The sequence below is a fragment of the Bombina bombina genome, chromosome 6 (assembly GCF_027579735.1).
Source record: "Bombina bombina isolate aBomBom1 chromosome 6, aBomBom1.pri, whole genome shotgun sequence".
NCBI classification, from domain to species: Eukaryota; Metazoa; Chordata; class Amphibia; order Anura; family Bombinatoridae; genus Bombina; species Bombina bombina.
In genome coordinates this window covers 944,583,698-944,601,070 of record NC_069504.1, presented here as the reverse complement: position 1 = coordinate 944,601,070, position 17,373 = coordinate 944,583,698, and the positions used below count along the sequence as shown (strand labels likewise).

Sequence of the window (17,373 nt, the reverse complement as noted above, 5' to 3'; positions counted from 1 at the left end):
AACCGGCGTTAGCCAGAAAGCTCTTAACTCCTGCTATTTTCAGGCGGCTGGAATTTTGTCGTTAGAGCTCTAACGCTCACTTCAGAAACGACTCTAAATACCGGCGTTAGAAAGATCCCATTGAAAAGATAGGATACGCAAATGGCGTAGGGGGATCTGCGGTATGGAAAAGTCGCGGCTGAAAAGTGAGCGTTAGACCCTTTAATCACTGACTCCAAATACCAGCGGGCGGCCAAAACCAGCATTAGGAGCCTCTAACGCTGGTTTTGACGGCTACCGCCAAACTCCAAATCTAGGCCTAAGTTCGCTAGACAGAGGCTTTTTGCTTGAGTCACGTTGCATTCAAATTTCAAGTTGAAATTAAAAAGTTAGGTTGCGAGTTAAAACCTGATGTGCACAAAAAGTTAAGCTTCGAATATCACATTTGTGTTAGCATATTCTCCCATAGACTTCAATAGAGCATGCAAACTGCAAAAAACACCCATAATTGCGCGCTAACGCAATTGCGTTTATTCAAGTGTGGTAAAATATATATCTATGCATATACATACACAAAAAAAAAAAATATATATATATATATATATATATATATATATAAAATTATATATAGTTATTGATATATATAGATATAGATTCCACTATGTGAAGAACATTGGAATGTGAAACATTTACAGTACCTAACAGTAAAAAAACTATATTAAATAGGAATTTTGCATAAATGTGAGCCCTTATAACTTTTTAATGCAATTTTTTACAAATATTTTTATCAGACAGTGTTAATTAGAGTGTAATTGTACTGGTAAATGTATTTTTGATATGTTTTGTGCCACTTTTCTGTCTTGCGTAACAGTTAACCAGAGCTCTGAAGTCGCGCTAACCTGACACCCGTTAAATTAGATTGCGCTCAAGCTAATGAGTTTACTTTCAACTCGTAATATGCGCATAATTTCTGTGGCACCCAAAATGAGAAATACCCCATATCACCCACATACTACAGTTAGTAGGCCACTCGTATTCTGGTCCTAAATTGGGAATTGCTGACAAAGACAGAAACAATTATCTTTTGTTTTTAATTCTCACCTTTATATGTTCTCTATTTCTTAGTTTACCATTCCCTATAATATATTCCGTCCCTATCTCTCTCTTTTTATTTAAACCTCTCATTCACTCATTTACTTTTGTAGTATTTCCTGACTTGGATATCAAAAGCATAGGGCAATAATGTAGTGACAGGAATCCAATTAATATAAGCACACAGTGGACATACATACAGTAGTTATATAGTCATATAGCTATTAGATATAGAGATTAGACATATTTAACATTTTATCCTTCATAAAAATATTAGACCTATACCCCCTTAGCAAACTACATATATAGCAAATAATTCCCATATAAAGCTCAGGTATTTAAACGTTAGCTTTGACAATAGAAGTCAAGTATATCAATACTTTTTGTAGGTAGTTATATAATTTTTAATCCAATATACAGAATATAAGCATATTGTTGTTAAAGGGACAGTATACACCAATTTTCATATAACTGCATGTAATAGACACTACTATAAGGAAGAATATGCACAGATATTGATATAAAAATCCAGTATAAAACTATTTAAAAACTTATTTAGAAGCTCCCAGTTTAGCTCTGTTGATGAGGTATTCTGGGACACCCACTGAAAGAGGCTGGGTAAACAAAAAAAGAGCAGAAACTCCCCCTTCTCCCTTCCTCTGCATATGAAAAGACCCTTTACACAAACAGGAGCAAGCTGGCGTAGGTATACGGCAGTATACTTCTAAAACTTTGGGGCTTGGTTAGGAGTCTGAAAATAAGTGCAATGTTATTTAAAAATAAGCAAATCTATACATTATTTTTTTTTTAAAAACCCTGTATAGGCTATATAAATGTCTACAAAACATTTATGCAAAGAAAAATCTAGTGTATAATGTCTCTTTAATTACACATATACATTGCTCAGGACATATATATACTGCCTTCAAGATAGCCAGATTATGTTATTTAACAACATACTACCTTTTCAGACATAGGGCCCCGATGATCTAAACCTCACAATTTCAGACGTGATTTTTTTCGTTGACCCTCACAGGGGCTGCCCTGGTGGAATTATTGTAAAAAAGAGACAGTCCCTGCAAGTGGCGAGATGTCTCCTATTGAAAGTAATGGACTTGCAGGAAGGCAAACTGTGCACAGTGGAGTGAAGTTAGCAGCAAGCAGGTGTGCACTTTAAAAATTAAATCCTGCAGCTAATAAAAATCACATTACACCTCATTCTGCATATAGCATCTTCCAATCACCTATATTTTCATATGCATGTGCTTTTCTATAAGGGTTATAAGTATTTTGAGTGTTTTGATAAAGCTCTACATCTTTAAGTTTGGTAGAAAAAAAACCTGTGAGATCTGTAGTGTGAAAATCTTTACAGAATTATGCTGAGATTAGAGAGGCAATCATATAAGCCCATGGAACACTTATGTTCAACCAATTTTATGAAAAATCAACAATTATACTTTGTATTTTGTACTAATGTCTTGCTTTTTCTTGCACATTTAGTGTACTTAAATTATGATTTACCCTGTGCATATTTAATACCATTTATTTTTGTGTAATTTACATTTTTTATAAAAAACTATTTTTGGTGAACAATTGTGTTAATTTAAGATCTCTGGTTTTCAAACCTGTCCTTAGGCCTCCCCAACAGTCCAGGTTTTCTGGATAACCTTGAATGAGAGCAGCTAAAATAACCATGTTTACTAATCAGCTGATTGTTTCACCTGTGCTCTAGCTCAGATGTCCACAAAATATGGCCTGCTAGGAAGGTCTGAGGACAGGTTTGAAAACCAGTTCTTTAGATCATTCCACCAGGAAAACAGAAGTACTGGTGAGCATTCTTTAATAATTTTGCCAGACCAGAGAGCTTTAGATCACCGGGCCCATAGCCTATTTAATCCTGTGACAAATAAACTTCATTCTGTTTACTAATAAATATTGTTAATATCCCAGGTTTTCTATGTGGTGTTATGTTACATATGCAAACTGATGTTTCCTAAAAACAGTTATGTTCTTAATGAAGCATAAATAATTGACTACTAAACATAGATTTCATAATTTTTCCAATGTTACAAATTATAGATGATAATTTTTTTAATGATCATCAACTTGGTACTATAAACCACCAACACATGATTCAAAACAATAAACAGAGATTACTTGGTTTTCTTTCTTCAGGATAAAAGCATTATTGTTGGAACTCACAACTAGAAGAGTCAAATTTATTTTATCCCTTTAACCTTCTTTCACTTAATTTATTTTAGTATTATCTTTTAATGCTGTATCATCTGGTATGTAAAATAAATGATGATCAATATACTAAATAATATATTTGAGAAAAATACAAGTAATAGTATTTTTAAAAGTGTGTCATGTGTTTATAATCTCAAATATTTTTTGTATTGTATGGTTTGCTGTTGTTAAAAATAATTTAGGTACTTGTGAAATTGATGTTTTAGATTTTGATACAGTTATTGGTTTTAATGTGTCTTATTTTTGTTTCTCTTGATTTTAGCAGCCCCAATGTTTTCAATTTTATATAAATTTGATGGTAATATCAAAGTACAGTGTGTTATTTTTTTAGCAAATATTTTAGATTTGTTTAAAATGTAATTAAATACTATTTTATTGTGTTTAATTGTTTGATGAGCAACAAGATTATTGTAATCATACAGGGCAAAATGGTTATACACTTTTTTTAGTTAGCTGTTATTAAGAAGAAATGAAACATGTATCTTTTTATGTTTTGTTAAGTTCCCATTTTTTTTTATAGTGTATTGATCTTATACTTGAGTTATATGTTGCCTAATACAAGACACTGTAAGATAATTTGGTAAAAAGTATAAATCCCCAAATCTAGGATTCCAAAATCCAGAATTATTCAAAATTTCAGACTTTTTCATTAACATTTTTTAATAAAAATATTAAAAATATATAATTTTATAATTTTTCTTTAGCACCAGTAAGTTACAATCTTCTCTCACTGACTTTGGTTTGCCTTTTGTGTTCTAAAATGCAACTGCTACCCTATATTTATTTTAAACAACAATTAGTACCATTCTGATTATAGTACTGTACTATCTTTCTGATGGTTCTTTGTGTACATAGTAACATAACAGTGGAGATTAAATTAATCCCACTAAAAGGTGACCCATTTAATGTATCTAAACCATTTTAAATGTATCCAGGGTATTGGCATTCACTACCTCCTTTGGTAATGAGTTCCACAATTTTATTGCTCTTACAGTGAAAAAACGTTTCTGTTGCAGGAGATTAAATCTCCTTTCCACCAACCTTAAATTGTGACCTCTTGTCAAAAAACTATTTTCTTTGAATAATCAGAGCTTCTGCCATCTCTGTTTATGGGCCTTGAATATATTTATATAAAGTAATCATGTCACCTCTCAAGCGCCTTTTTTCTAAAGAAAACAGATCCAGTTTGGCTAGCCTATCTTTATAGCTTAAATTCTCTATCCCCCTTATTAGCTTTGTGGTCCTTCTCAGAACTTTTTCTAGTTCTGCAATATCTTTTTTTTCGATCAGTCCCCAGAACTGCACTCCATACTCAAGGTGAGGTCTTACCAGGGATTAATACAGTGACAGAATTATGCTTTCCTCCCTTGCATCAATGCCTCTTTTAATACATGCTAGTATTTTATTAGCCTTTGAAGTTGCTGCTCTGCATTGTGCACCCATCTTTATCTTGTTATCTATAACTACTCCCAAATCCCTTTCCTCCTCTGTTTGACTAAGTTGCGTCCCATTTTAAACAATATATAAAATTATATAAACTATTTCCTAAATTATATAGCATATTTTTGTTTACACTTGGTCCCAACCCCTCTCCAAACTGCCCCATTTTATAGATGCAAATATATAATTCCAAAATCCAAATCTTTTCTGGTCCCAAGCAGTTTGGGTAAAGGGTTTTTATACCTGTATTGTGTCAAATATATATATATATATATATATATATATATATACACACTGTATATATATATATATATACATATATATATATATATATATACATATATATGTATATATGTATATATGTATATATATATATATATATATATATATATATATATTTTACACAATACAGGTATAAAAACCCTTTACCCAAACTGCTGTACTGTATATCAACTTATTATTGATGTTTACCCTTTTGGGCCCATTTATCATTCTGTAGTTAGAAATAAAAAAAATACAAAAACAATTTTTTATAACCACAGAAGTATTAATCTTGCTACTTATAAAAAAAAAAAAAAAAGATTGTTCCCCTTTAAAACAATCTTAAAATACTAGTACAGATATATTTTAAGTGTGCTTATAGAACTTTAATACATTAAAATTAATTAAAATTCAATACCACCAGTAGGTCTTCAAATGTTGTTAAATACTCAATATCATATAGTAGGTGGACAATGTTCCCAGCCAGGAACTTGTCCACCTTTCATGGCAGTAAGCGGGCAGGACTTGAACTAACAAATACTTGTTCAACTGTGTCCCCTGCTCTCAAGCAAGCAATTGTGCAAGAACAGGGCTTGTTAATCATCCAGGTCAGATCTGTTCTGGATGATTTTAATCTGCAACCTTAAGACCATAGCTTTTTAACTAGAGTTGCAGGATCATGTGAACTGGCACCAGTAGGGCATAGACAGCTTAATAATTGGTGCCCTTTATGTGCTAAAAATATGATGCATAAATTCGGTCAGTTGCAACTATTTTAGTGTTTATTTTAAACATGCTTCCTTTGTAGGCTTACAATTGATGCTGAGTGCCAATTGCAGCTTCATAACTTTCCAATGGATGAACATTCTTGCCCCCTTCAATTTTCAAGCTGTAAGTATGTTATTTTAGATTGTGTGTCTCCAAATAAAGAATTGTTATCTACAGTTGATAAGAACGAATATTCTTTAAAATTAAAAAATGTAATTTTAGATCCGGTTTTCAAATGTAACTTTTGATTTTGAATGTTGGTTTCTATTTTGAATCTTCATAATAGATCGAATGTTTATATTCAATCTGTTCTAAGCATTCAAAATCGAAATGGATTTGCATTATTTCGAATTAGCATTTAAAATTCAAACATTACATTTATAAAATGTAGATTAGAAATACTATTTTGGAATCAAAATTAAATTTTAATATATTACATTTATAAAATATAGCTGCAGATTAGAAATACTATTCCTGAATCGAATGTTAAAATTTTGATTTACATAAAACTAATTCAAAGTATTCTGATAAGAGCTTTTCTAATCCTTATAAATGCCTCCGAGAAATATTTTAATTAGTATCTGAATCAGAAAAACAAATATATATTTGCTGAAACTTAAAAGGACACTGAACCCATTTTTTTTCTTCATGATTCAGATAGAGCATGTAATTTTAAGCAACTTTCTATTTACTCCTATGATCAATTTTTCTTCATTCTCTTGCTATCTTTATTTGAAAAGCAAGAATGTAAGTTTAGAAGCCGGCCCATTTTTGGTTCACAACCTGGGTTGTGCTTGCTAATTGGTGGCTAAATCCACCCACCATTAAACAAGTGCTGTCCAGTGTTCCAAACCAAAAAATGTCTGGCTCCTTAGCTTAGATGCCTTCTTTTTTTAAATAAAGATAGCAAGAGAACGAAGAAAAATTGATCATAGGAGTAAATTAGAAAGTTGGTTAGAACTGCATGCTCTATCTGAATCATGAAAGAAAAAATTTGGGTTTAGTGTCTCTTTTCTCAACGCACATGCTATACTCTCATGGAATGGAATTTTAACAAAAGGCATAAAAAGAAAGATACATTTCATAATAGAAGGGAAATTGTTGTTTTTTTTTTATTTTAGGTAGTGAAAAATTAATTTAAAGGGACACCTTATGATTTTTATATAAAATGTTTGGTTATGCATATTAAAACAACTTTGCAATATCATTTCATTATTTATATTGCCCACTTTTCATTTAATTTATCTCTGGAATTATAATTCTCTGAAATGAAAAGCACAATGCAGAATTATTAAGGCTAAGACTGCTACATATATTTCCCTAAATGGCTTTGACAGATAAAACCCACAAAATAATGCTATTTATGCACCATATAAAGTGTTGCCTTGTCAGATGCAGAATCAAGCTTGGTTTGGCTCCTCCATATTACAGAGAGACAATAAACACCTTGTAATTATAATATATTTTTCTTGTGGTGCTATAGAGTGACGTATCAGCCAAATCTAAACATTTTAAAACAAACATCTTGTTTACTGCAGTTATTTTTCAATAGCCAAACTTCACCCACCACTTTCTTTATCTGGAGGAGTCACGGTTAATTGGCTAACATAAAGTGCATTGTTTTGCAGTAGTAGCCAAATAGGGAACGATAATTAGCAGGGTTAGCCTTGAGAAGTCTTAGAAGTTCTTAGAATTCGAAAATCACCAATTATTTTTTTTAGAACTAAATTACATGAAAAGGGGGAAACATAATTTTTGAATTCATAAGCTTATTTTACTATGCATAATTATACATTTTAGATTAAAATCTCAAGGTGCTTAGTGTGCCTTTAATGAAAGTTTACTGCCATGTCAAGTTAAACTCATCTTTTTTTTTTAAATTATTGCAAAATCAGATTATTATTTTTTTCACCAGAGCTCAGATTGATATGCATGTCTGTACTTTTCACTAATTTTAAATGATCAAGAAGAAAACACGACTTTTACCATCACACATCAGGTAGCAACATTTTGTAAAGATTTCCCTCTCATGCAAGAGAGAACAGTCACAGTAGATTGTAAATTTAATACAAATATAAAAAACAAATCTGCTAGATTACAATTGGAGTGCTATTTATCGCTCCCGCTCGTGCGTTAACTGCACTTGAAGTAAGCTTTTTGCGCATCTGGTAGCATGCGTATCACAAGTTGAAAGTAAAAATGATTTGCTCTCACACTAACCCGATGTGAGCAAAAAGCTGGTTAGTATATTGCGACCACATTAACGTATTCCCCCTTAGAAGTCAATGGTGCGTGAAAAGTGTGAAATAAACAACCCCCTAACTCATGCAAAACCTGATTGCATTTTCTCAGGTGCACTAAGCCGACACGAAAATATGAATTTTTCACATTCCAATGTTCTTCACACAGCATAATATGTTCTATTAAAATAGCTATATATATATATATATATATATATATATAAATATTTTTAGCTGATATTTTGTAAGTGCATATGTATGTGCACTTTTATGTTCACTAAATCATTCAGCCCCTGTGAAATGGAGTTGCGCTTGTGTTCTTGTGTCTTTGGCAGACTTCGTTCTTGTAGTAGAGCGCCAACAGCCTGCTTTTTATTCAAGCAGCATTATCAGTTTCACATTCAGGAGAACATTGTGGATTGATATACTCCAAGTTTACCTACTTCCGTGATCAGTGGACTTCATTTTTTGGGATTCTACTCCATATGGTGAATTTATACCATGACTGGCTTCACTTATGAGCCACTTTTAACCATTGTATCATATGTACTTTTATATTAATTGATATTTGTCATCCTTTATCATCAATGTGATTATACATTACTGTGATTGTTGTAGTGTCTGCAATTTATAGAGCAATATTGCTCTCCGTTAGTGGTGTATCACTTGATTCAAGGTTTAAAGTGATCACTACTGCCTTGACCATTTCAGCGCTTATTACTTTGTGGATTTAAAAATACCTATATATATATATATATATATATATATATATATATATATATATATATATATATGGATATCAATTTAAAAATACATAGAACATATTCTGCTATGTGCAAAAAAATGGAATGTGAAATATTTACAGTAAATATACAGTATAGCACTTTGTTTAAAAAGTAATATTGCGTAAATATGCTTTTAAATTTTTGTATCTACTTCACGGCCCGAATGCACTTATATATATATATATACACACACACAAACAAAAAGGTATTGGCACACATCCATTGGCTTAATTTTAATAACTCTATTACACTCATGAGCACACCTGAGTTTGGGTGGGGTGCTTAAACCAATGGGAGATGGTCAGTCTCCCTGATTATGTTTAAATACAAATACAAAATTTGTTTTTGTTTTTAGCACAGCTTATAAAAAGTTTATATACACATCTTTGGGAGTACTGCCAATATGACCCAGTAATTACACAAACAAAAAGGTATTGGCTCACATCCATTTTCAAAAGCACAACATATTTTTTGGACTGCTGCAAAAAAATGCCTGCAAATAACATCAAGAGACACATATTCTTTTTAAATAAAATTGGGATCTTAGTCACACAATATGGCCATATTTTGCTTAGCCAGTCACCACTTACAAGGTGCCCCAATATAGACTGGTCCTAACACTACAGTCCTTTTGCCACAGAGGGCTGAATCATTCCTGCTTTTACTCTTCATAATAGAATGAGACTCCCTGGCTTAATATTCACAACTCTATTACACTGTCATGAGCACACCTGAGCTTGGGTGGGGTGCTTAAACCAATGGGAGATGGTCAGTCTCCCTGATTATGTTTAAATACAAATACAAAATTTGTGGGGTTTTTTAGCATACCTTACAAAAAGTTTATATACACATCTTTGGGAGTGCATAAATATGCTTTTTATTTTTTTTATCTACTTCACGGTATGTATGTATCTCTATGTTAAAGCCCTTTGCCTGCCCGAGACCTCATATCTTTGAGCTATTATAACATTATCTGTTTTAATATTTTTTTATTAGATAGTGTTCTTATGAGGATAACTGTACTTTTAAATGTATTTTTGATGTGTTCTGTGACACTTTTTTTGTTTTGCGTAACAGTTAAGCCGAGCTCTGAATTTGCGGTAATCATTCTAGCATAAATAGCGAATGCGCTCATGCTATTTTATTTACTTTCAACTCGTAAAACTAGCGCTCCTGATGCTCGAAAACAGCCGCAATAAACCTGATATTGCTTGCGCAAAATGGTTAGCGCACCACTAGTAGTCTTGCCCTAAGTATTTAAATTAAATCACTGTAAAATTATTGCACAGTAAAAAGTATTGTAAAAGAGGTACACGGAGCAATAGTAAAAGCTGAGTAGATTATGAATCCAGAAAAAAAAAAAAATCTGTTTATTGTACAATAAATAGAAGAATCTCCAATGACTCTGAAACTTTGTTTTTATTGCATTGAAGATGGATATCCTAAAGAAGAAATTATTTATCAGTGGAAAACCAGTTCAGTTGATGTGGGAGACATCAGATCTTGGAGACTTTATCAGTTCTCATTTGTTGGGCTAAGAAATAACACCAATGAAGTGAAGACAACATCAGGTAGGAATTATATAGAATGTAAATTGTTTAAACTGATAAGACATGAGCGGGGGAAAGCTAAATGTTTTAGCACTTCATTGTATACTTGAAGAAGCATTAAAGGGACATGAAACCCAATTTTTTTTCTTTCATGATTTAGAAAGAGCATGCAATTTTAAACAACTTTCTAATTTACTTCTATTATCTAATTTGCTTCATTCTCTTTATATACTTAGCTGAAAAGCATATCTAGATAGGCTCAGTAGCTGCTGATTGGTTGCTGCACATAGATGCCTCCTGTGATTGGCTCACAAATGTGCATTGCTATTTCTTCAACAAAGGATAGCTAAATAATGAAGCAAGTTAGATAATAGAAGTAAATTGGAATGTTGTTTAAAATTGCATTATCTACTTGAATCATGAAAGAAAAATGTTGGGTTTAGTGTCCCTTTAAAGCAGACATCCTCAAACCTGGCCCTCCAAGTTTGAGGATATCTGCATTAAAGTAATTAAAAACCCTTCCATAAAATATGATATGGAGCTTTACTTGGAATTTTTATTAGGTTATGCAAGCAATTGCCTAGGGGGGCTTTCTCTCATAATGGTGTCTACCTAGTTAGGTAAGTAATATTACTTTTCAATCCATTGCCCTTCATTCCACATTGCATATTATTTGACTGACTAGAATAAAACTTTATTAGAAAATATAAATGCAATTTTTTTATCAAATATATGATTGAATTGAATTAAATGCAACTTCGTATGTGTATGGTATATCTAACCTGAAAGGCCCTTTAAAGTTTTGCATTTAGATTGTTATTCCACAATCCACTGAGTCAAAAAATAGGACCAGAAATATGACTATTTCCCAGAAGCATCTGTGTAAAGTGGTAAGTTACACAGTTTTACTAAAGCTGAGAAAGTTCACGATTTACTCTAAGCATTAACAGAGAACAAATATAGATTTCAATTTCTATTTTCTGTTTATATTGTGACATTTTTAGCAAACCTCTTCTATTTTAACTTGAATTCAGAATTAGCAAAGCTTCAATGCCTCACAATAATTCTATAGTATCATTAGTCTGAAGAAAATATTCATAATCTGCATGTGGGTAGAGGAATGAGTGCATATTCTAAAGGCTTGTGTAACGCAAAGGTCATTTTGCAGTGAAAATATTATAATCTCACATCTGACTAGAGGATAAAAGAAATGTGCTAAAGCTGTCACCACAGGGCTATTAATATTTTTATAACAGATCATCTTACACCAAATGTTACAACATTTACATTAAGCAGTTTGGTTTTAAATTTGTGCATCCGCGTGTTTGCTATATTTAGATGGCAATGAAGATTATAATAATTTTATTTTTTAACTGATGTCTTACGCAAGTGATAACTTTTGATGTAAAAAATGTTTCTGCAGTAGCACTAAAGGCACTTGCGTTTTACCACAAATTTTCTATGTAGCATTTTATTTATAATTCATTATTATTATTTATTTATTTTTATTTAACCCCTTCCTGCTATTAGAATGTTCCATGCCATCCTGAAAATGCTGGGATTTAATACAGTTTGGACAGCATGAAACATTCTAAATTCTGTGTACTCCTGCTCCCCCTCTGTGTGAAAAACAGCACTGGATCCAACTGTAGGACTTGCCTGGCAACTCAGGTAGTCCCCAGGATCCAATCACTTAGATTTTAGTGGCAAGGAGTCACTGATAGAGTGTGACAGCCAATGAGTGGAATAATTGGCTGTCAGCACTGTCTCTGCTCCTCTCTTTCCTCAGTACGATCTGAAGAGAGATCAGTGCTTCATAGTGTCCCAAAGTATCCCATAGTTATATACAGTTTTTTTTTTTAAATATTTATTTTATTGAGTACCAACAGGGAGTAAATTTAACAACATAAGTATCAGTAGAGTACAATCAGCCAGAACAAGAAAAAAAGAAAAAACAGGGACATATTACTGTATATGCGCCACGCAGGGCGTCAAACCATATGGAGCAAAGCATACAATATCTACCTGCCTCTATATAACTAAAAAAAGAAAACTTTCAATAACGTCCTGGCCAAATTATCTATGTTCTCCCTATTGGAATTTTTAACATTAATTTGCCTTCTATTATTAACTCCATATTTAATTTACTTTACAATATTGTTATTCAACAATTTTACAGTAATCACAGAAATAATCAGTTGGTTTGGTTAAGTGTACCTCAAACAATACACAAACAAGAACAGGGAGAGAGAAAAGAAAAAGAAGAAGAGAAAACAAAAAAAAAAAAAAAAAAAAAAAAAAAAAAAATGGAGGGAAATTTTCCCTCCCCCCTCTCGCGCCTTATGGTCCTGTGTTAGTTGGGAGCCAGGTATTTGGAAAAGTCCCTGCCAATATCTGTAATTGAAAAAAAGCTGATTTAACATATGGTTTAACTATGATATTTTGTGTACCAACTGGTAACGATAATATGAATACTTTCCACTGTTTAAAAAATCGCTCGACTTGATCATCATGCAGCCCATGTGGGATGTAATGTTCAGACATACAGTGAATTAGCAGGGCCTGTTTAAATTCTCTCATGGTAGGCGCTTTTTTTGCTATCCATTTTCTCAATATTAAATTTCTACCCATGAATATAATCATATTAATCAATTTCAAGTTACGATCTACTCCTTGATATTTGGCTAAAAATATAATAGTTATATACAGTTTTAATATAAAAAATAACCCTTTAAGTGCTGATCACAGAATTATTGCTATGTTTACTCTGATAGTACAATACTACTGTTCAGTACTTTAAAAGTGGGATTTTTGTTTCTGTATTACATTTTTATCCTGTTTTGTAAGTTGTATTAATTTGCAAGCTTTTAACTTATCACCACATTTTGTCTGATCACTCTGATCAGAGTATTCTGTCTGATAAACCTATCTGTTTTCCTTTTTTTTTTTTTATTGTTAATATACTTAAAATTAACCCTTTCAGGGCAGTTTAGACAAATTGTTTGGGCAGTGTGTAGGGTTCATTTTCTTAGATTGAAGTGGGAATTGGGGTATGAAATTAGAATTGGGGGATGAAGTAGGAATTGATGGGTTGAAGGATTTAGTATTAGGTAGAAGTTAAAAAAAAAAAAACAACTTTCAGTGCTGTGTATGTCTGGCAGCAGCTTGTTATACAGTGATCAGTACTGTTTTATTTTTTGGGTGGTGTGTAGGGTTTTTTGGGTGGAAGTGGCAATTGTAGAGAGAAGAAGGAATTGGGGGGTGGAAGTGGAAATTGGTGTGTGGAGAGAGTTAGTGTTAGGTAAGAGTAAAAAAAAATAAGGCATCTAACTATTCAGCTGAAAATGCTTACACCATCCTCACGTACAATCAAGAGAGTGAATCTGACAGTGACACTCTAACAGGATCAGATATAGAGCCCCTAAGTGAAAATTCTTGTGGTGGTGCTCCAAGCCTACTACCATCTAGAAGGAGGCCTTCACAGCGTCCAACAATCTCAGGGGAAATACCCCCATTTACGGCAACACCTGTCATCAAATCAAGCATTTCAGTTTGTAAGCCAATAAATAATTTTAACCCGTTTCTGACTTACAACATGTTTGAGAATATAGCTACTTTAATACATTTATATGCCAGTCAGTATCTGTCCATTAATCCAAACTCTCAACACGTTAAAAAAACAAACAAAACAAAAAACACTTGGCACTCCAATAACATAACAGAAATTAAACATTTTTGGGCACTGACCTTGGTAATGAGCATAGTGAAAAAACCCAGCATATGTTTTTACTGGCACAAGCACCACATTAGGAAGAGGGATATATATGAGGAGCTGCTTTGTTTTCTGCATTTTAATAATAATGCCAATTGCCCCCCTAGATATGACCAATTGCAAAGTTTTCCGAAAATTACACCCCTGACCAGAACATCTGTGTACACAAATCCCTGATGAAATTTAAGGGAAAATAGTTTTTAAGCAATATATGCCATCTAGGCATTCATCTAGCAAATACACTTTTATAAATTGTGTGAATGCACTACAGGTTATACCTGGGCATTTTGCATTTATGAAGGGAAAGATAGCCATCTTTATCCACCTGGTTGCCCAGATTCTATGGGCACAAATGGCGATTGTATTGGATCTTCTCCTACCATCTATGGTTGGACAACTACAGCATTATAGATTTGTTTAAAAATTGATTTTATTTTGAAACCCTAGACTGTGACACAGTGTGCAAAAATTGTACCAGTTTCCCCCAGCAGCTGACATATGGCAAAATCGTAGAGGCACAACATTAGCAATACGCCTTGATGAAGTACTGGCCCTTCAGTATATTGACAAAAATTAAGTGTACATGCTGTCCACAATGCATGATAAAAGTGCATTGCCAGTGTCTGGTGTATGTCAGAGGATAGGATGCACAAATCCAAAAACCAATGTGCATTGTTGAGTACAGCACATATTTGGGGGTAGTAGATTAAGCTGATCAGTACATAACCATATCTGGTCACAGCAAGACCAAAGCTTGGCAAAACAAAATTATCCATATACTTAACACAGATAGCAGTCTGTAATTCATATGTGCTGTACAAAAAAATGCGGGCACAGGGAAGCCATACACTTTCCTGGAATTTACAGACTTTTATCAGATATTTTGTTTAACAAGACCCATAAGCCTCCCACATTTGAATCCAAGAATATCCATAGGTATTGTAGCAAGCACTTTCTTTGTAGGACCACCCCCCCCCCCCAAAGCTTAAAAAAGCATGTTACAAAAAAGAGTTAAGAGAGACAATTGCCCTTCCTGCCCATCTCTACCAATGTCCAAGTTTACCCCACCTGAGCCTTTTGATTTATCTCAGCCTGCAGCTTGGCCCACATGGCGTCAGCAGTTTCAACTCTTCAGGATTGCTTCCAAGCTGGACAAGGAGAGTAGTGAAGTACAAGTTAATTCTCTTTTTTTTGTGCCCAAAAGAAATGTGATTCATGAGAGGGTTTGTTTACACAAACTTGCTCAGCATGTGGGAGAATCTGTGGAGTCATTTGTGTGCAGCCTGTATGAACTAGCTAAATTCTGTGAGTTTGGTGTTGTTAAAGATGAGCAAATCAGAGACAGAATAGTCTTAGGAATTGCAAATGCTGAAGTCTCACTGAAGCTACAGTTGGAGGCTGAATTAACGTTACATGGGGCAATAAGGATGGCCCGCCAGAGTGAACTGGTGAAAAAGCAAAGTGCTGATCTGAGGTCTGAGAGTATTGTGGATGAAGTGCAGCAGTTCAGGAGAGCTGCAGGTGTAAGGCACAGTGTTAGCAGTAGACTAAGGGCAACAGATAGGCCCAGAAGTGGATGGGTTCAGTTTTATGAATGCTGCAAGGGACATAATAGTGATATCTGCTCCTGTGTCAATCTTGAAGGCAACCTTGGCTCCCAATACAGTAAAGATAACCCGCTAATCTTCATCTGAACCAGACCATTCAACAACAGACCCTACAAAGGACACTTCTTGAGCCTCCTGGTCACTATCCACCTGCATCTCCTTAATGGATTTGGTTACACTTCTTACACCTCATGCAGTGAGCCTGCTGCAACCATCCGCTTCTGGAGGCCACATTGATTGTACAGGGAAATTTCTTGCCAGCTGCGAGTACAAGCAGAAGAAATTCACCATGTTGGTACATGAAATTAGAGGTCAGTGTGTTAACAACTTATTGAGCAGGAAAGCAGCCTGTGGTTTGGGCCTTGTCGCCAGAGTGAATGAGATTTTGGAAGACATGTTTGGTGAATTGGCCCTACTGAATTGCATCCCAGTCCGAATATCACTTAAAAGTGATGCAGTCCCATACAGCATTACCACTCCTCATAGAATTCTATTCCTGCTCATGACTCAAGTGGAGAAGGAACTTCTGCGTATGAAGAATATGGGAGTTATTGAAGAGGTTGTTAAAGCAACTGACTGGTGTGCCCCCTTTGTGCCTGTTGTAAAGAAAAACAGGAAGGTACGCATCTGCGTAGACATGAAAATGCTGAATGAGGCGGTGAAGAGAGAGAGATATGCTCCAAAGTGCTGCAAATTTACTACCTTCATTACACCAGTAGGTTGGTTTTGCTTCTGCAGACTCCATCTTCGGATATCCTCTGCTCCTGAAATCTTTCAAAGAGAGATGAGTTCCCTCCTAAGGGACCACAAGGGCACGGCAGTCGTCATGGACAACATTTTAGTGTATGGGTCTACACTGGAAGAACATGATCAGTGATTAAGCTGTGTGCTGCATACCATTAGAGAGTCTGGGATGAAATTAAATAAAGATAAATGCCATTTTAGAAAATCTGAGTTATGTTACTTTGAGCATATCATCAATGGAGATGGCATCAAGCCGGAACCTGATAAAATCCTTGCTATTGAACAGATGAAAAGTCCTTCTGATGTACACGAGCTGAGACAAATATTGGGCTATGGGAATTATGTGGGCAGGTTCCTTCCAGATTTATCCACAGTACTACCCCTATCACAAAGTTGTTGAAGAAAGATGTTGACTGGGTCTGGGATCCTTCACAGGACAAAGGTCAAGTCCCTGCCGGGGTCTGCCCCAGTGTTGGGGTTCTTCAACCCTTCTAAAAAAATTTTGTTAGTGCTGATGTGAGCAGTTATGGGCTAGGGGCCACCCTCCTGCAGCTGAATGAGAACAAACTACAGCCCATCGTCTACTGTTTTCCCGTACACTGATGGCTGCTGAGTCTAAATACGCCCAAATTGAGAAAGAGTGCCTGGCTGCAGTTTGGGCCTGTGAGCACTTCCAGTGTTATGTAGTGGGTTTAGAGAAATGTAGTCTTGAAACTGACCACAAACCACTAGTCCAACTATGCAACTCCTATGTTATTGACAAAACACCCTTAAGATGCCAGAGATGTCTGATGAGGCTGCTCAGGTTCAATGTTCAGGCAGTGCATGTGCCGGAGAAACAACTGGTAGTGGCAGATACACTGACCAGGCTCCCGCTGGCTGCTG

The 17,373-nt window shown here is 34.4% G+C and overlaps 1 protein-coding gene across 1 annotated transcript in view; it reads left to right on the top strand.

Moving 5' to 3' along the window:
- GABRG2 (gamma-aminobutyric acid type A receptor subunit gamma2) overlaps positions 1 to 17,373 on the top strand; it is a 286,835-nt gene that overhangs the window by 137,771 nt on the left and 131,691 nt on the right. Inside the window, exons 5-6 of the mRNA XM_053719588.1 lie at positions 5,831 to 5,913; positions 10,249 to 10,386. Of these exons, the coding sequence (XP_053575563.1) occupies positions 5,831 to 5,913; positions 10,249 to 10,386 (221 nt within the window). The remainder of the gene's footprint in view (positions 1 to 5,830; positions 5,914 to 10,248; positions 10,387 to 17,373) is intronic.